Source organism: Eptesicus fuscus, chromosome 20 (assembly GCF_027574615.1).
Source record: "Eptesicus fuscus isolate TK198812 chromosome 20, DD_ASM_mEF_20220401, whole genome shotgun sequence".
Lineage (NCBI taxonomy): Eukaryota > Metazoa > Chordata > Mammalia > Chiroptera > Vespertilionidae > Eptesicus > Eptesicus fuscus.
This window is the reverse complement of record NC_072492.1, coordinates 2,070,414-2,089,036: the sequence shown is the minus strand read 5'-3', so window position 1 is coordinate 2,089,036 and position 18,623 is coordinate 2,070,414. Positions and strand designations below refer to the sequence as shown.

Below are 18,623 nucleotides of genomic sequence, written 5' to 3'. Positions count from 1 at the left end.
GAGGAGGCACAGGGGGGGAGGCACAGGGGGAGGAGGCACAGGGGGAGGAGGCGCAGGGAGAGGATGCACAGGGGGAGGATGCACAGGGGGAGGATGCACAGGGGGAGGAGGCACAGGGGGAGGAGGCACAGGGGGAGGAGGCACAGGGGGAGGAGGCACAGGGGGAGGATGCACAGGGGGAGGAGGCACAGGGGGAGGAGGCACAGGGGGAGGATGCACAGGGGAGGAGGCACAGGGGGAGGAGGCACAGGGGGAGGAGGCACAGGGGGAGGATGCACAGGGGGAGGAGGCACAGGGGGAGGAGGCACAGGGGGAGGAGGCACAGGGGGAGGATGCACAGGGGGAGGAGGCACAGGGGAGGAGGCACAGGGGGAGGAGGCACAGGGGGAGGAGGCACAGGGGGAGGATGCACAGGGGGAGGAGGCACAGGGGAGGAGGCATAGGGGGAGGAGGCACAGGGGGAGGAGGCCCAGGGGTGGATGCACAGGGGGAGGATGCACAGGGGGAGGAGGCACAGGGGGAGGAGGCACAGGGGGAGGATGCACAGGGGGAGGAGGCTCAGGGGGAGGATGCACAGGGGGAAGAGGCACAGGGGGAGGATGCACAGGGGGAGGAGGCACAGGGGGAGGAGGCACAGGGGGAGAAGGCACAGGGGGAGGAGGCACAGGGGAGGAGGCACAGGGGGAGGATGCACAGGGGAGGAGGCACAGGGGGAAGGAGGGAGGCACAGGGGAGGAGGCACAGGGGGAAGGAGGGAGGCACAGGGGGAGGAGGCACAGGGGGAGGATGCACAGGGGGAGGAGGCACAGGGGGAGGAGGCACAGGGGGAGGAGGCACAGGGGGAGGAGGCACAGGGGGAGGATGCACAGGGGGAGGAGGCACAGGGGGAGGATGCACAGGGGGAGGATGCACAGGGGAGGAGGTGCAGGGGGAGGGTCGGAGCCGGCTCGTTACAGCAGCAGCTGCAGGAAACCCGCGTGCGCAGCAGGCGCAGACAGGCACAGAGAGGTCCGGTGGCTCTTTGAGGTTACTTGGCCGGCAAGAGGCAGAGTGGGAATTGCAGCGGGCTGTGGGCCTGGCTGTGCTCCCCAGGAAGGGCGGTGGGGGAGCCCTGTGAGTAAGTGGGGTGAGGGAGAGGCTAAGGTCAGGGGCTTGCTGTGTGGCCTGCCAGGGAATCCGTGACCTTCTCCGGGCTCAGTTTCCATGTCCGTGAGAGGGCACTAGGCTAGGTGCCCCGAAGGGAGGAGCAGGCGGAGGAGAGAACAGGCTCTGGGCAGGGAGGAGTGCTCGCTTCTGCCGCCCCAGGGAGGGGCCCGGGACCAGCCGGCTCCCCCTGGTGGGGCAGGGCTGGCCACCTTGGAAGGTGCGGTTGCAACACCCTTTGAGGGTGACAGCCGCCCACATGCTGACACCTCCTGTGGGGTTTGTGGGTTCTTTGAAGACACCCAGGCCCTCAGGACACGCCCATGTGGAGCCCTGTGGGCCTGCACCTATGTCCTGCCGAGGCTTCTGGGCAGAGGACTCCCTGCCTGGCCCCGGGCGGCCTCCGTGGTCAGCTCAGCCTCTGGCGGGGTCTTCGTCCAGGCCCCCCCCCCCCGACTCCAGGGACCAGGCCGAGCTCTCCAGGGGGTGGCCTGGCCCTCCACATGCAGCGACCGCTTCCCTGCCTCTGCTCCCGGGACGCCCACTGTCTGGGGCAGCACTTGGTTGGCACCTCTTCTGAGGTGTGGGCTCTCGCGGAGGCAGGGCCTGAGACCCGCGTGAGGCCAGGGCTTGGCTTTGGAGTGACAAGTGGGCGGGCAGGAGCCGGCAGGGTGGTAAGTGGGACCAGGGCAGCCGGGAGAGGCTCCGGCTCCCAGGGCATCGGGCAGGGCTGGGCTGGCTGTTTGTCCACCTGCGCCCTGGTCATCAGCCATCTCTGAGTGTTCCAGGGCTCAGCACACGGGCCGAGTGTGCCAGGCACCAGGGAAAGCCCTCGGGCAGAACCCCGGTGTTTGCAAGCGTCGGGGCACATGGGACACGAGTGGCGAGCGGGGAGATGGGCAGGACGCGCCAGCCCTGCCGCTGCACCTGCCGTTGACCCTGGTGGCCACGGTCCCACCAGGAGACTGGCTGCTCCGGCCATCATCCCCACCCCTCCCCCAACAATGAGGGGCTGAAACCTGGACTCTCCGAGGGTGGGAGCCAGGCAGGCAGGGGTTGGGGTGGGGACAGGAGCGGCCTGGAGCCCTGCGGCAGATGGGCAGACTGAAAGAGAAGCTGGACCCCAGCCTTTTACTCCCAGACCCTGAGGGTGGTGGGGACCTTGCAAGATTCTAAGCATTAATCAGGCACCTTCTGTATACCCAGTTCTGTTTGGGTAGCAGGAAAAGGGACTTGTACCTGTGAGAAAAGTCCAGGTGGCCACAGTCTGTGCATCTGTGAAATGGGTATAGGGTGAGATCCTTCCTCATCAGATCAAAGCTGCTATTGTTTTTGTCATTGTTTTTATTTTATTTTTTCACTTTTAAGAATCTATTATCCAGCCCTAGCCAGTTTGGCTCAGTGGATAGAGCGTTGGCCTGCGGACTGAAGGGTCCCGGGTTTGATTCCCGGTCAGGGCACATGCCTGGGTTATAGGCTCAATCCCAGTGTGGGGCGTGCAGGAGGCAGCCGACCAATAATGATTCTCTCTCATCACTGATGTTTCTATCTCTCTCTCCCTCTCCCTTTCTCTCTGAAATCAATAAAAAGATATATGCATATATAAAAAAGAGTCTACCATCTAAAACGGAAAAGCTCAGCTGGGGTTGGCTGGGTTTGACTTCACTGAGGTTTGGTATTTCTGTTTTCCTGATGGCATGTGTTTTCCTGGCCTGGTGGGAAGGGATTGGCTCGGGAGCCAGAGGCTGGGATTGGTACCCAGCTCCTGCCTGCCGCAGCACGTAACCTTGGGCTCGCTGCTTCGTCTCTCTGTGCCTCAGGTTCCTCATCTGTAAAATGGGTGCAATGAGATCTCGTGCATTTCGGGACTGCTGTGAGGATGAGCGATGTTGAGCACTGGGCGCAGAGAAGGCGGCCGGCCCCCGCCCCCCCACTGCCTTCACCTGTCCCCTCTCTCTGCAGGTGGTACTCGGGCAGGATTTCCCGGCAGCTGGCAGAAGAGATTCTGATGAAGCGGAACTACCTGGGAGCCTTCCTGATCCGGGAGAGCGAGAGCTCCCCGGGGGAGTTCTCCATCTCTGTGAAGTGAGTTGTGACCTGAAGGGGGCAGGGCGGGGGGTGGGCAGGGAGGCAGCCCCTGAGCTGTGTCCAAGCACCAAACAGGCTCACAGACGGAGGTGGTAGGAGCGGCGTCCCTGGAGAGGAGCAGCCGCAGCAGATGCCTGGAAGCAGTGACCATCTGGGCATCAGGGGAGGACACCCGCTCCAGGGCGTGGCCGGGGCAGGAAGGATGTGCTTGAAAAGCAGGCTCGGGCCTCCAGGGCCAGGCTAGGGGCCTGGACATTATTCTACGACTAGTAAGGGCCGAAGATTCGTCCTCAGGGAGGAGGAAGGTGCCGGTGGCTCTGTGATGGGAGCGACTAGGGACAGGAGACACCCGGGCACAGGGCAGGTCTTCAGGATGTGCCCTGACAGGGTCCTGCTGTCCAGAGCAGGTCCGCCCGGGGCCGGCCGGTAGTGTGTGGCTCTTGACGGGGTGCAGGGAAGAGTTCACGCCGTGCGTCCAGGTGACTCTGCGGGATGCTTATTGAAGCTGGGCAGTGAGACAGGAAGGAGCCGGGATGGAAGCAGCAGGAGAGCCGGAGGGCGGGGGGGCTGCTCCGTTCACTGAGGAGTCAGAGAAAAGGGGCCTCGGAGACAGGATCAGATCGGAGGGTGAGCCGGGACGAGCTGCCGCTGCCCATTGCACCCCTGGTTGCAAGTCTTGTGGGGTCCCGTGGAGTGTAGGAGGTGCCCACCTGAGGGGAAGGGAAAGGCATGGGCGCGCTCCTGGGAGGGAGCGTGCAGGCTGGGTCCCTCCTGGAGGGTTTAGAGGCTCGGCATTTAGGGGAGGTCCCGGGGGAGGTCTCAATAGAATATTCATCAGCTTCCAGGGGTGTCCTTCAGGGTCGGGGTCTCCACTGATTGGTCGGCACCCGGGCAGGGGTCGTTGGTCACGGCAGCTGGTCCTGGATCCGCGCCCCTGGATCTGCTGCTTTTCTGGGCCTGGAGCTGAAATGCAACTGAGGCCTCGCTGAGATCTCTAGGGAGGAGGCTTCTGTGTCGCTGTAAACTGCTGGCCAGTGTGCTCAGCTCTCTGTCTCACTCTCCTCCATTTGCTTGCCAAGGAATTTTTCCAGCTCCTTACTATCCTGCCTCTCAACTATATGGGGACAGGGCTGAGAGGACGGACTCTGGAGCCCGGCTGCTGGGTTCAGATTCCGGCTCTGCCACTTCCTGGCTGTGTGACCTTGGACAAGCCACTCACCCTCTCTGTGCTGGTTTCCTCACATGTATGTGAGTTATTGCAAGGATGAACTAAGTCGGGATATGGAGAGCCATTAGGACAGTGCCTGGCATGGAGGAAGATGGCTGCAGGGGAGTGTCTGGCTTTGAGACAAGGCAGCTCCTCAGGCATGCGGTGGCAGCCAGTCCCAAGGCCACATGAGGTGATGGGGTCCAGGCTGGAAGGTGGGAGCAGGCACAGGAGTGGGGTGGCGGGGTCAGGCCCTGGTGGGCCTCTGTCCTTCCTATCTCCAGTGTCTGTGAGAAGGGGCATTTCCCCCTCCCCCTCTTAGTTCTCCCGGCTGGTCAAACAATTAAAATGCACCAGACAGACCAACTGGAGAAAAAGAATCAAATTTAGCCCCACGTGTACAGATGGGGCTCCATAAGGAGACGGCACCTGGAGTCAGACGGGGTGCAGGCTGCTGCCATCTTGAGCTGAAGAGAAAGGGGGGCTGTGGTTTGGGACTCCCAGGGCGGGGGGAGTTCACGTGGAGGAGGAAACCCAAACGCTGGGCCTGGCTCCCAGGGGCCCCGGAGGCTGTCACAGGCCCCGCGAGTCCCTCTGTCGTCCGCTCCCGCCCGTGACCGGTCCCCTGCGCGACGCCCATGCCTGGCGCGGGTCCTCTCTCGGTTCTTTTAGGCAAAGGGAGCGTCAGTGGTTCCCCGAGTCTCTGTTTCTTAAAAATACCACCTGGACGCCCCAAAGGGGCACATCTGAGGCGCAGCCTCGGCCCTGCCCTGGGCCGGAGGGTCCAATGCGGAAACTCGGGCTAGGCCTGCGCCTCAGGGGGTGCCGGCTGCCCGGCCTGGCAGAGGCCATGAGAGCCGCCCGGCTCCGTGGCAGCGGGGCGGACAGCGGACGGGACAGATGGACACGGGCAGCCTCTCTGAGGCGGCGGCATCGGAGCAAAGGTCTGAACCACAAGTGGAGGCTGCGGGGAGCCCCAGGCGGTGGCGTGACGAGAGAGAGGGAGAACAGGGCAGTGAGGAGCGGCGGCCTCGGGCTGAGGGGGGCTGAGGGCGTGGGGGGGGCACAGGCCTGTGGGGTGGGAGCCGCCGCCAGGAGCGCTGAGGGCGCGGCACAGAGTGCACACGGAGCAGGCACCGCCGGCCTGGCCTTCCAGAAGGGCGGCCAGCTGCCTCCGGGGGGGCCGCTCAGGCTATTGTGTGGCTCACGCCAAGGGCGCCGTGATTTTCCAAAGGATAAAGGATGTGATCAGCTCTGAGGTGACGGAGGCTGGGTGAGGGTGCTGGGTGACGGTGCTGGGTGACGGTGCTGGGTGATGGAGGCTGGGTGAGGGTGCTGGGTGAGGGTGCTGGGTGACGGTGCTGGGTGAGGGTGCTGGGTGAGGAGCGGCTGGGTGAGGGTGCTGGGTGACGGTGCTGGGTGACAGAGGCTGGGTGACGGTGCTGGGTGAGGGTGCTGGGTGACAGAGGCTGGGTGACGGTGCTGGGTGAGGGTGCTGGGTGACAGAGGCTGGGTGAGGGTGCTGGGTGACGGTGCTGGGTGAGGGTGCTGGGTGAGGGTGCTGGGTGAGGGTGCTGGGTGACAGAGGCTGGGTGAGGGTGCTGGGTGAGGGTGCTGGGTGATGGAGGCTGGGTGAGGGTGCTGGGTGACGGTGCTGGGTGACAGAGGCTGGGTGAGGGTGCTGGGTGAGGGTGCTGGGTGAGGGTGCTGGGTGAGGGTGCTGGGTGAGGGTGCTGGGTGAGGGTGCTGGGTGAGGGTGCGGGGCCCGGGAATCCGCGGGAGCAGAGAAAGGCAGCTCGGACAGGGAGGGTGCGCAGTGTCCTTGGCAGCGCCAAGCCAGTGCCCGAGGGCCCCTGTGTGCAGAAAGGGCCCCGCGGACCCTTCCGGGCGCCCTGGGCCCTGTGGTGGGCCCTGCGGTGGGCCCTGCGGTGGGCCCTGCGGTGGGGGCTGCGGTGGGCCCTGCGGTGGGGGCTGCGGTGGGCCCTGCGGTGGGGGCTGCGGTGGGCCCTGCGGTGGGGGCTGCGGTGGGCCCTGCGGTGGGGGCTGCGGTGGGGGCTGCGGTGGGGGCTGCGGTGGGGGCTGCGGTGGGGGCTGCGGTGGGCCCTGCGGTGGGGGCTGCGGTGGGCCCTGCGGTGGGGGCTGCGGTGGGGGCTGCGGTGGGGGCTGCGGTGGGGGCTGCGGTGGGGGCTGCGGTGGGGGCTGCGGTGGGCCCTGCGGTGGGGGCTGCGGTGGGGGCTGCGGTGGGCCCTGCGGTGGGGGCTGCGGTGGGGGCTGCGGTGGGGGCTGCGGTGGGGGCTGCGGTGGGGGCTGCGGTGGGGGCTGCGGTGGGCCCTGCGGTGGGGGCTGCGGTGGGCCCTGCGGTGGGGGCTGCGGTGGGCCCTGCGGTGGGGGCTGCGGTGGGGGCTGCGGTGGGGGCTGCGGTGGGGGCTGCGGTGGGGGCTGCGGTGGGCCCTGCGGTGGGGGCTGCGGTGGGCCCTGCGGTGGGGGCTGCGGTGGGGGCTGCGGTGGGGGCTGCGGTGGGGGCTGCGGTGGGGGCTGCGGTGGGGGCTGCGGTGGGCCCTGCGGTGGGGGCTGCGGTGGGCCCTGCGGTGGGGGCTGCGGTGGGGGCTGCGGTGGGGGCTGCGGTGGCGGCTGCGGTGGGCCCTGCGGTGGGGGCTGCGGTGGGGGCTGCGGTGGGCCCTGCGGTGGGGGCTGCGGTGGGCCCTGCGGTGGGGGCTGCGGTGGGCCCTGCGGTGGGCCCTGCGGTGGGGGCTGCGGTGGGGGCTGCGGTGGGGGCTGCGGTGGGCCCTGTGGTGGGCCCTGCGGTGGGGGCTGCGGTGGGCCCTGCGGTGGGGGCTGCGGTGGGGCTGCGGTGGGCCCTGCGGTGGGCCCTGCGGTGGGCCCTGCGGTGGGGGCTGCGGTGGGGCTGCGGTGGGGGCTGCGGTGGGGACTGCGGTGGGCCCTGCGGTGGGCCCTGCGGTGGGCCCTGCGGTGGGCCCTGCGGTGGGCCCTGCGGTGGGGGCTGCGGTGGGGGCTGCGGTGGGGGCTGCGGTGGGCCCTGCGGTGGGCCCTGCGGTGGGGCTGCGGTGGGGGCTGCGGTGGGCCCTGCGGTGGGGGCTGCAGTGGGGGCTGCGGTGGGGGCTGCGGTGGGGGCTGCGGTGGGCCCTGCGGTGGGGGCTGCGGTGGGGGCTGCGGTGGGGGCTGCGGTGGGCCCTGCGGTGGGGCTGCTGTGGGGCTGCGGTGGGCCCTGCGGTGGGCCCTGCGGTGGGGCTGCGGTGGGGGCTGCGGTGGGGACTGCGGTGGGGCCTGCGGTGGGGGCTGCGGTGGGCCCTGCTGTGGGGCTGCTGTGGGGCTGCGGTGGGCCCTGCTGTGGGGCTGCTGTGGGGCTGCGGTGGGCCCTGCGGTGGGCCCTGCGGTGGGGGCTGCGGTGGGGGCTGCGGTGGGGGCTGCGGTGGGCCCTGCGGTGGGGGCTGCGGTGGGGCTGCGGTGGGCCCTGCTGTGGGGCTGCTGTGGGGCTGCGGTGGGCCCTGCGGTGGGCCCTGCGGTGGGGGCTGCGGTGGAGGCTGCGGTGGGCCCTGCGGTGGGGGCTGCGGTGGGGGCTGCGGTGGGGGCTGCGGTGGGCCCTGCGGTGGGGGCTGCGGTGGGCCCTGCTGTGAAGAGCTCGCTCAGCTGGGTCCCCCCATAGCCCGCCGCCCGCTGGCTCCACTCCCCTGCCCGGGGCAGGCTGGCCAGCCCGAGGACAGGAATGGCTTCACCCTCTTGGCGCCTCCATTCCCCATGTTAAAAATAGGGGCGCTGTAAGGGGGGTGCTGTGAGTTCCTGGCCCTGACTGCCTCTCAGGATGGCTGTGGGCTGGAGGCCGGCTCACCTCCCACTCCCAAGCCCGCCCCACGCCCCCCTCTCCCTGCGAAGCAGAAATGTAGTGTCCGTGTGCCGCCCAGGTGGTCTCCTGGGCCTGGCGCCGGGCGGGCCTTTGAATGGCTCCTGGAATTAGCTCCAAAGCCCAAGTCACCCAGCACAGCAGGGTCACGGGGAAGTCACTGGGCCGGCTTCTGGAGCCTGAGCAGCGGGGAGGTGGGGGCCCTCCCAACCCCCACTCCTCTGCACTCTCCCTCCTCCGCTCACAAACCAGGGCCACCTCCCCTCAGTGCCTCCTGCACTGCCCTCTGGCGTCTGTAAGTGCAGCCGAGCGGTGCTGTGGAGGCTCACACCCACACATCTCAGCCTACTAGTGCTGTCAGCCAAGGAGGGCAGGTCAGGGAGGAGTCCACCCCGAGGGGCGGGGGAGGAGTCGGCACCGCCTGGCCCGGGGTGCTCGTGATGAATGAACAAGGGGGTGGGGGGGAATTCAATGACAAGCGCATTCCACATGATGCAGGAGGAGAGTATGTGCAAAGGCCCGAAGGTGGGCCTGGGAGGCGTGGGCCTGGAGAGCAGGTTGGACCAGGAGACATGGGCAGCGCCAGGGAGCCAGCACCGATGTTGTCGGGGAAAGGGCCTGGGAGCGCCCCCAGGAGCAATCCTGGCATAGGCCCCAGCACCCCCCCAGGCGTCCGGGCCGAGACCCCACGGTTAGAACCACAGGAGCTGCCGCCCGGCTGGCCGGTGTGCACACCCGCCACCCGTGGTGTCCTCCGCCCTCCGTTTGGTCCGCTGGGTCAGGGCTCCCAGGTCCGCTCCCACTCTCGGCCCATCGTCTCTCCGGAGCCTTCGGTGGTCCTTGCAGGATCGAGCAGCGATCAGAGAAGGAAACGCACTCAGATCCGATGTGGCTGGGACTGTGGGCTCCGGGGCAGGAACCTCAGCTCTGAGACCTATGGCTGCATAACCTGGCACGTTGCCCTGTGAGCCTCAGTTTCCTCACCTGTAACCTGAACATCTACGTCAAGTGTGACGCCGAGCACACAGTAAGTGCTTCGTACATGCCAGTTACAGCATGGCCATCACACCAGCCCTCCGAGGTCGCACGGCGCCTCCGGGCCCTGCCCCAGGCCCAGGGCGGCTGGAGAAGGGTGGTGGCGCGAGGCGGAGCCCAGTGCTGGCCTGGCTCCGCTCAGCCCTGCTGGTACCAGCAGGTCCCGCTCTCCCTCCTGTGATGCCCTCATCGCTAACAGGGAGACAACGACCGAAGGCCACCGGAAGGTGATGGCCGCAGACGCGTGGGCCAGAGCATTCCCTCCCTCGCCGGGTGGCTCTCGGGGCCTCCCACCCCCTTGCATGCTGCCTCCTGTTTGCTCCTGCTGAGCTCATAAAGCCGTCAGAGCGGGTTTATGGGCCTCAGGAGCCGCAGTGGCCCCAGCCGGCTGGCCTTTACGAGTTTACAAAGGGCTGTGCCCGCCCCTGCTGAAGCGCGCCGTGCTGGCTGGGCGCCGGCCTGCGCTGTGTCAGAGCTGAGGTTCCTGCCGCACACTCACTCCGGCTGCCCTGGTCTCCTCTGTCGTCAATGAGAACTTGTTCCCAAGCGAGGGGTTTGCTTCCTTTTAGGCTAGAGGTGCCCTGGACTCAACGCACGGCCTGCCCCGCCCTCGGTCACCGAGCACCGCGTGCACAGGCCTGGCCCAGCGCTCGGGTTCAGATACGAACAAACAGAACGAAGCTCCTGTTCTCTGGGCTCTCGTTCCGCTGGGGAAAGGGACGGTAAATGGCTAGTAAACTGCACAAAATCCTGGGAGGTGATAAGACCGTTGGGAAAATGAAGCAGGAACGTGGGGGGCATGGCTTTTTACATGCAAAGACCGGGAGGAATTGACCCCAGAAACAGCTTACAGGTAAAACAAACCAACAAACCAAAAAAGCCCCCGAAGCTCAGAGAGGTGCAGTAACTTGCCCAAGATCACAGAGCAAGGAGAAGCAGAGCTGGTGCCCATTGGCCCTGTGCCCTGGCAGATGTGGTCTCCTCTGCCACCCCCTTCCCCGAGACCCACAGCCCAGCCAGGGTCAGGGTCTGCGGCGGTACAGGGAGCCCCTCCCAGTTCACAGATGGGAACACTGAAGCTGCAGAGGGGCCAAGCCTAATGGAGACCACCCAGTGGGCACTGGGTCTCTGCCAGGGCCGTGCTGTGACCATACCCAGCCTGTCTCATCCTCTCTGGGCTGCCACTGCCACTGCCACCTTTGCTGCTGCCGCCACCAAGCCAGACAAACCCGCTGGGCAGGACTGGCTGCTGCTCGCATCAGGCCTGACCTGCTCCTTGGGGCTTTCTCAACTGCCCAGGGGCCGGCCCAGCCCCTCAGCCCCCTGGGTAGGTGGTGTGGGGGTCACACACAGAGACAAATGCAGCCGTGGCTGCTCAGAGAGGGATGCGCACACCCAGTCACACAACGGAGACAGCCGCCTGGCACCCGCGGGCCAGGACACAGGCACACGCGGCCTCGGCACTGCCCACCGTCCCGGGCCAGCTCCGCGCCAGGCTCGGAGCCCCTCGGGCTGCCCTTCCGCTGCTGCTCGGGTGGGCTCGGCCAGCAGGGCCTCGGTGCTCAGCCCCTCGGGCCAGGGGCCGGCCTGGCTCCCAGAGGCAGTCCTCTGCAGGCCCGCAGCTCCCTGGCTGGGGGAGGGCATCCCGGTGATGGCTTCTCAGGCGCCTTGAAGGATGGCTAGGGCCAAGGCCAGGCAGAAAAGGAGGAAAAGGGTTCCTGGCGAGAGTCAGAGGTGAGGCCCGGGAGCCGGGAGACAGGCGGGCTGGGCGGGAGAGACAGCCCGGGTGCGCAGTCCTGGGGTCAGCAGAGGATGGGACCGGGCCGAGCCTCAGGTCGGTGTGGTCACCGGTCAGGCTGGGCTGGCCCAGCAGGGGCCCCTGGGTACAGGCAGGCCCCCTCCGGCCTGCTCTCCTCACAGGGACAGGACTGGGATGGGTGGGAGAAGGGACGAGACCTGCCCTTCGCTGAGCACTATGCATTGAGGATTCTTGAATTCTCAGGTTGGAAGGTTCTAGAATTCCTGGGTCTCTTGCCCTTTTCCCACATCTCCTCTCTTGTTCTCCACTCCCTGACCCTCCTATATGCTCAGAGAATGCTTGTTGTTGTTTTTAAAATATTTTTATTGATTTTTTTTTTTTTAGAGAGAGAAAGAGGAAGTGAGAGGGGGAGAGAGGGGACATCAATGATGAGAGAGAACATCAATTGGCTCCCTCCTGCCCGCGACCCTGCCCTGACCGGGAGTCTAGCCGCAACCTTTCTAAGCCACACCAGCCAGGGCAAGGATGCTTTGTTTTGAGTAACTTTCCAGGTAACAGGATAACCTTCAAACACCAAAATGTTCAAAGTTGTGGCCATTGGCGGTTGAGATCTTTTCAACCCACCACACCTCGCCTGCCCTCGCCCGGAGGGAGGAGAGGACCACTGCGCCCGGCGCCTCCCGCAGCTCCGCGGCAGGGCTCCGCCTCTGCCAGGCCCCTCAGGCCTGGGCCCTGCCTCCAGCCTGTTCGCGGCTCCTCACCGCCTGGCGCCGGCATCCTCACGGCGCTGCGTGGCTGACGCTCCTCCGGGCACCATAGCCAGGTCCAGGGCCGGAAACCCGTCGCTTAGAGGGACAGAGCGCCGGGAAGCCGCCGGCAGCGGCTGCGTCAGGGAGGGTTGTGGCCTCAGCAGCTGCAGGTCAGACGGCAGGAGCACCGTCCACGCGCCCTCTTTCCCATCCCTGGGACACGAAAGGGGTGCCCGCGCCCACAATGCCAGCAGCCCCGGCACCTGGAGCAACGCTTACCGATGGCCCACAGGTGGCCTTGTCTTGGGTTCGAGGCCATTGCTCGCCATGGTCAGAGCCTCAGCGTTTTGGCCTCAGTTCTGTGGTGGGAACGGACTCGCTCTGGGCTGCACACAAGCCTGGAGCTGGGCCTGCGTCAGGGGCTGGGCGCCTGGAGGCCGGAGCCACAGCTGGGAGCACCGGGTGAGCGCTTCAGCAGGGCTGACAGCCATTACCTGGCCAGCAGCTCTCACCGGGCTCCACCCTCAGGGCTGCCCGCCTCCCGCCCGTGGGCTGTCTAGGTGGCTAGTGGGGGGCCCTTAGAAGCAGTTGGTTACAAGGCTGTGCAGGGGCCCAGGAGCCCACGAAGCCTGACCCCGATGGGGGGCTGAGCAGCTCTCAGAGGTTGGGCCCTTTTACCTGGGCCGGAGAATGAGTCCAAGTCTGGAGAAGAATGTGGAGGGACTAGAATGTGCAAAGCCTGGAGGTGTGTTTACAGGTGGAGAGAGAGGTGCTGTGTACTTTGGACCCTTGACTTGGGCAGGTCGGGGACTCCCACTCTGCCCTCTGCCCCCCACACCACGGGGTATTTACCTTAAACAACCCTTCATCTTAAACTTAACAAAGCAGCCACCAGGATGCGGGGGAGGCGAGCGGCAGGCAGGGGTGGGCAGCGAGCAGGCCGGCAGCGCGGGACAGACATGCACTCCCGTTCGGCCCGAGACCCCGGCGTGTGGGCGCCTGGACAGACCCAGGCCGAGGGCTACCGGCTTGTCAGTGCGCTGTATCCAAAATCGCTTAACAAAATTGAAATTTAGAACCCGAGGTGTTTTTTCTTTTTATTATCGAGTTTCCAGAGCGGTATTTAGTTCTCAGCTAGTCGCACACAAAATGATAACATAGCTCCCTCCCAGGCCGCCCCTGCCCAGTGCACACCGGGCCGTGCCCAGAAGGCTCCAGGTCCCCCAGTGCACTGTGGGGAGTGCCGGCGCCCCCTCCATGGGGCAGGGGAGGACCCCGAGGCCCAGAGCAGTGAGCTGGGTGTAAGCCTGTGGAGCTGGGTGTGGAGGGGGAGGGCGCCCCGCTTGGCCAGGCAGAGAGGACAGAGGGCGCGCCTCCTGGGGCCACAGCCCAGGTACGACGCGGAGGAGTAGCTCTGGACGTGGAGTGACCAGATCTGGGACATGATTATCACAATGGGACCAGCATCACTGCTGCTGTTGTACAGTGGTGACCAGTCGGGGGCACGTACTGGTGTGGCCCCGCTCTGGCCAGGTGCTGGCTGCACGTGGGGCCTTGGTTTCCCCACAGCAAAAAGGGCCCTATTTGCTCCTCCCCACCCGTGCGAGCCTGGCCACCCTGCAGCAGGGAGGAGAATCACTGTGGCTCGCTCCCCGCTGTCCTGACCCACCCAGCATCTCCCCTGGCCTCCGCCGGCATGTCCTGTCCTGGCCTGAAATACGCAGCGAGTGGGAAGGCCCTGGGCAGGTCCCTCGGGTCAGGCCAGGCAGAGCAGGCTCCACCCCGCTGGCCAGCTGGGAGAGGCAGGCGGTCTCCGCACTGAGCGAGAAGGCGTGTGAGAGGATGCAGTGGCTGGACTTGGGCTGGGGGGCTGGGCGAGGGCTGGGGGGCGAGAAGGGGCCGCTGAGTGCGTCAGAGATTATAGAAGGAAAGAGGCTGGACATGCAATGAGAGCCTGATATTGAGTCTCGGTGTTAAGATTGTGTCCCGAGGGCAATGGGGAGCCGTGGAAGGTTCTTCTTTTTATTATTAATCTAGAAGCCCAGTGCACAGATTCGTGCACGGGTGGGGTCCCTCGGCCTGGCCTGCAGGGATTGGGCCGAAACGGGCTCTCTGACATCCTCCGAGGGGTCCTGGATGATTTTCGGGTTCTCAGCAGCTCCTGCATTGAGTGTCTGCCCCCTGGTGGTCATTGTGCATCATAGTTACCGGTCCAGAGGTCAGAGGGTTGCTTAGTCTTTTATATATATAGACTAGGGGCCTGATGCAGGAAATTCGTGCAGGAGTAGGCCTTCCTTCCCCCAGCTGCCGGCACTGGCTTCCCTCTGGCACCTGGGACCCGGGCTTCCCTCCAGCCACCAGCACCCGGGACCCAAGCTTCCCTCGCAAAGGGAAGCCCCGCCCACCCACCACCAGCCTCAGTCTGCCAGTCAGTGGCCTGGGCCTGCCTCTTTGGGGTGATTGTGGAGCCCCCCCCCCCCCCGATTGATTGCCCCGCCGGCCAGTGGCCTGAGCCTCCCTCTGCGGGGCAATCATGGGGCGATGGCCGGGCCCCCCAACCAATCACATCACACCCGCCTTGGCCTGGTGCCGGTGGGTGTCATAGCGTGGTCCCGGATGGTTGTCTGTGTCTGGATGGCCGTTCCGCTGTTCGGTCGATGTGCATATTATGCTTTTGTTGTATAGGATTGACTGGGGTGACATTGGTCAACATGAGCATGTAGGTTTCAGGGGTGGGTTTCTGTGTTACAAAGATCTGTATATTGCACCGTGTGCCCACCACCCAAAGTCAAATCTGCTGTCCGCATACTAGTATGTTCCATACCAGGTCCTCGAAGTGGGCGTGTGTGGGAAGGACAGAAGCATCCAGCGTGCCTGAGCTCCCCTCCCACCCACAGGCTTAGGCCTGAGTCAGAGCGGCCTGAGGATTTGCTCCTAAAGTGACTGCAAGAGCCGGGAGGGGACGCAGCGGGAGGAGAAGGGAAGGCTGAAGCGGATGTTAGAGGAAATGGCCCTAGTGACCCGAGGGGTGCTCAGTGGTCAGAGCGCCGGAGCACAGGTTTGATTCCAGTCAAGAGCATGTACCTCGGTTGCAGGCTCAATCTCCAGCCCACGTCGGGGTGCATTCGGGAGGCAACCAATCGATGTGTCTCTCTCACATCGATGTTTCTCTGTCTCTAGTCCTCCCTCCCACTCTCTCTAAAAATCCATAGGAAAACTATCCTCGGGTGAGGATTAACAAACAGAGAGGAAATGCGCTCAGAGAAACCTATTTCATGTTGCCAGTGAGCCAGAGGGAGGAGGTATTATGAGGAAACTGAGGTTCAGAGAAGTGATTTGCCTAAAGTCACACAGCAAGAAAATGCCTGGTCCAGGGTCCCCCCCTAACGGCCAGGGGTGCTCACGAGGTCTCACATGGAGCCTGGGCGGGAGGCCCGGCTGCCCTCCCTCCTGCACCTCTGAGCCCAGGTCTCACCAGGAAAGAGAAAGGCTGGTCCCAGGGCAAGAAGGGGAGACGCAGGGCTGTGCTGGGCTGGGAGTGGTCCCTGGCTGTGGACCCATCCCAGGTGACCATGGGTCCTCCCCTCCAGCTACGGGGACCAGGTGCAGCACTTCAAGGTGCTGCGTGAGGCCTCGGGCAAGTACTTCCTGTGGGAGGAGAAGTTCAACTCCCTCAACGAGCTGGTCGACTTCTACCGCACCACCACCATCGCCAAGAAGCGCCAGGTCTTCCTGCGGGATGAGGAGCCCCCGCTCCAGGTAGGTGGCAAGGCCGGGCGGGCGCCCTGCTGTGTGCAGGGGCCACGACACCTGCTGGGACCAGGCCCGCCAGCTCCCCGCATGGGAGGGGGTCCGGCCGGGTTGTGAGGTTCTATTCTGGGGTCGCTGCAGGGAAACAAGCAAGGCTGGGAAGGAGAGGGGGAGAAAAGGAAGGAACAGACTGGCAATTCCCTGGGGCAAACCGTGTCTGGCTTGTTGTCAGTAGTGCATGGCACACAGTAGGTGCTCAATAAATGTTGAATGGCTGAAGGTACTGACACCTACTGAGCCTTCTGAGTGCCACGTGTTGGACTGGGCTCTGCACTGAGCTTTACTGTCCTCGCCGTGCAGGGGAGGCAGCGGAGGAAGGAGAGTGATGTGACTCACCAAGGCCACCGGCCGGGTAGCTCCGTCCTGCTTCCTGCCCAGAGGTGCTGGCCTTGGGCGGGGTGTGGCAGCGTGGGTGAGGCCCTGGCCAGACACGGTGTGTGTGGGGGAGGTTGGCCACCCCGTGTCCTCGCAATCACAGCAATTTGCCAGCCAGCCTTTCATCAGGGGCTCGAGGCCAGCTCTCATTAGGATGACGACACCTGCTAATGGGGTTATTAGCCCCAGTGTGCTCTTCTCCTTGGAAGCGGGGGTCGGCCAGGCCTGGGGCTGGAGGCAGGACCCCGCGACAGCCCCGTTGAGCTCTGCGGTGGGAGGAGGCTGATGGATGCTGAGGGAAGCCCGTCCAGCCTGTTCCTGGGCCCCAGCTGCCTCGTCCAGCGCGATTTCAGGGCCAGTTCATCCCTCACCTGGGCCTCAGTGTCCCCTCTGTCCCATGGGATGTGCCCTGGGATCTGATATTCCAGGGAGTCAGCAGTGCCCCCCTCCCCGCCGTTGTGCCCCCCTGTCCCACCGGGAGGCTCCACCTCCGCAGCCTGACCTGGGTCAGATCAGCCCTGAGCCTCCTCTGGGCCTCTGTACCCCAGACCTTCATCCCTCCCCCTCGCTGCCTGGGCCAGCTCTGACTCTGAAGAGTGTGAGGGAGCCAGGATGGAACTGGGGGCCAATTGTGAGCTCCCCCACACCCACCACTTCCCTGGGCCCAGCCCTGGGATCGCCTACCCTGTGGGGAGATTCCAGAGCTGGCTCGGTCTCTTGGGACCCAGGCCGCCTCCTCCTTCCTGGGCAGAGAACTGCTAATTACAGCCGGTGCCCCGATCCTATCGCCATCCTGCCTGGGACTCGCTCCGCAGAGCCCGGGCTGGGAGGAGGTGTCCTGCTGTCAAGCTGAGAGCTCTAGTCCAGGTGCCATTCGAAGGTGGGGAAACTGAGTCCCACAAAGGGCAGGGACTTAACCAAGGTCACTTTGGGGCGTAACCAAGGTCACATGGGACTGGAAGCCCGGCCCAAGAGCTGGGGGCAGCTCGAAGTGACGCCTTCTCTCCCAGAGCCCGGCCAAGGGCAGCAGCAGTGAACTGTGTTGGCCACACGTCACGTTACCGTCCGTGTGTGACCCTGGTGGCCTCGGGGCCTGGAGTCCAGTTATCATGGCCGTTGCACAGCCAGGGAACTGAGACCCTGAACAGCAGGGACTGAACCCCGCCCCTCACTGAGGCCAGGACTCGGTCCCAGCAGAGCCCAGGACGCGGGGCTCTCTGGAGAGGCAGTGTCTGGGTGGCGGCCGTGCGGAGTAGGGGGGTGGGGGGCCGGCAGCAGGAGGCCCGTGCGGGTGGCCATCCCCTTGACCTCACTTCTGCCTCGGAAACATTGCCCTTCCCGGCCGGCGGCAAATCCCTTCTCTTGTCTGGCCTCCGAGGCCCCACTAACACCCACTCCGCTTGCAGCCGCCGCGGGCCGGCTTCGCCCAGGCCCAGTTTGACTTCTCGGCCCAGGACCCCTCCCAGCTCAGCTTCCGCCGCGGTGACATCATCGAGGTCCTGGAGCACCTGGACCCGCACTGGTGGCGAGGCCGGTTCTGCGGGCAGGTGGGTTTCTTCCCCCGGAGCTACGTCCAGCCCGTGCACCTCTGACCGGAGTGGGGCCGGGGGCCGAGCCAGCAGACCTGCCCACAGGACGCTGAAGTCCAGAGAGAGACCACGGACACCCCTCCAGGCCCCCTGGGCTCGGCCCAGGCCTCGGTAGGGACACGGCCTCTGACTGCCCAGCCCAGCCCACTGCTCCACATGAACCCAGGGGGCTGCCCAGGTGCCCACAGCCAACACAATGTGCAGTGCCCGCCGAGCAAGGGGCGCTCCCGGGGTCCCACCGGCCTCTTTGCACGGGCCACCAGCGTTGTGACGCCCTAGGGTGGGCTGGCGGAGACTCAGCCCACTGCACCGTCAGTGGCCCCACCCACTGGGCCTGCCCGCCCCTCCCTCAAAAGGACCCTGAGGTGTCTGGCTATCGGGAGGTGGCTTCGAGGTGAGGGAAGGCGAGGGCGCTGCACACCTGATGGCCTGGCTCACTGGACAGATCCAGGTGGAGACCAGCTTCTCCAGAGCCCCGCCTGGGCCCCCGACACCGGGCGGGCTGGGCCCTGAGGCAATGAGGCAGCTGCTTCTCAAAATGGACAAGGTCTGAGGGGCGAGCCCTGGACGCAGCCGCCGAGGAGGCTCAGTTCAGGCCCAGGTTCTGCCCGGGCCCGGGAGCCGGGAGGACCCGCGGGCCAGGGGGAGCTGGGCCTGGGCTGGACTCGGAAGCCCAGCAGCATGGGGGGGCCGTCTGGGTGGGGCCCCAGTTGGAGAATGGAACGTGCACCCAGCAGGGGGTTACTAGGCCGCGCCTGCCCGGATCTGGGCACCTTTGGGAGCAGGAAGAGAGGGGAACTCACAGGCAGCTGGAATGCCAGGCTGGGTGGGGGCAGTGAGCAGGGGGGCCCTGTGGCACTGGGAGCAGATGGAACAGTGGGGGGCTCTCCCTCCGCCCAGGGGGGCCTGACACCCTCCAGGCCCTGAGCTCTGGCGACGGCGCTGCTCCTGCCCTGGACCCACGTACGCAAAATAAAAACAGTAACACAGTAACGCCGAAATCGCCTTT

General features: G+C 65.6%; 1 protein-coding gene across 1 annotated transcript in view; it reads left to right on the top strand.

Moving 5' to 3' along the window:
- The window catches only part of GRAP (GRB2 related adaptor protein), a 28,619-nt gene extending 10,926 nt beyond the window's left edge, over nucleotides 1–17,693 (top strand). Inside the window, exons 3-5 of the mRNA XM_008156200.3 lie at nucleotides 3,106–3,228; nucleotides 15,431–15,599; nucleotides 17,432–17,693. Of these exons, the coding sequence (XP_008154422.1) occupies nucleotides 3,106–3,228; nucleotides 15,431–15,599; nucleotides 17,432–17,617 (478 nt within the window). The 3' untranslated portion in view covers nucleotides 17,618–17,693. The remainder of the gene's footprint in view (nucleotides 1–3,105; nucleotides 3,229–15,430; nucleotides 15,600–17,431) is intronic.
- The last annotated feature ends 930 nt before the right edge of the window (nucleotides 17,694–18,623 follow it).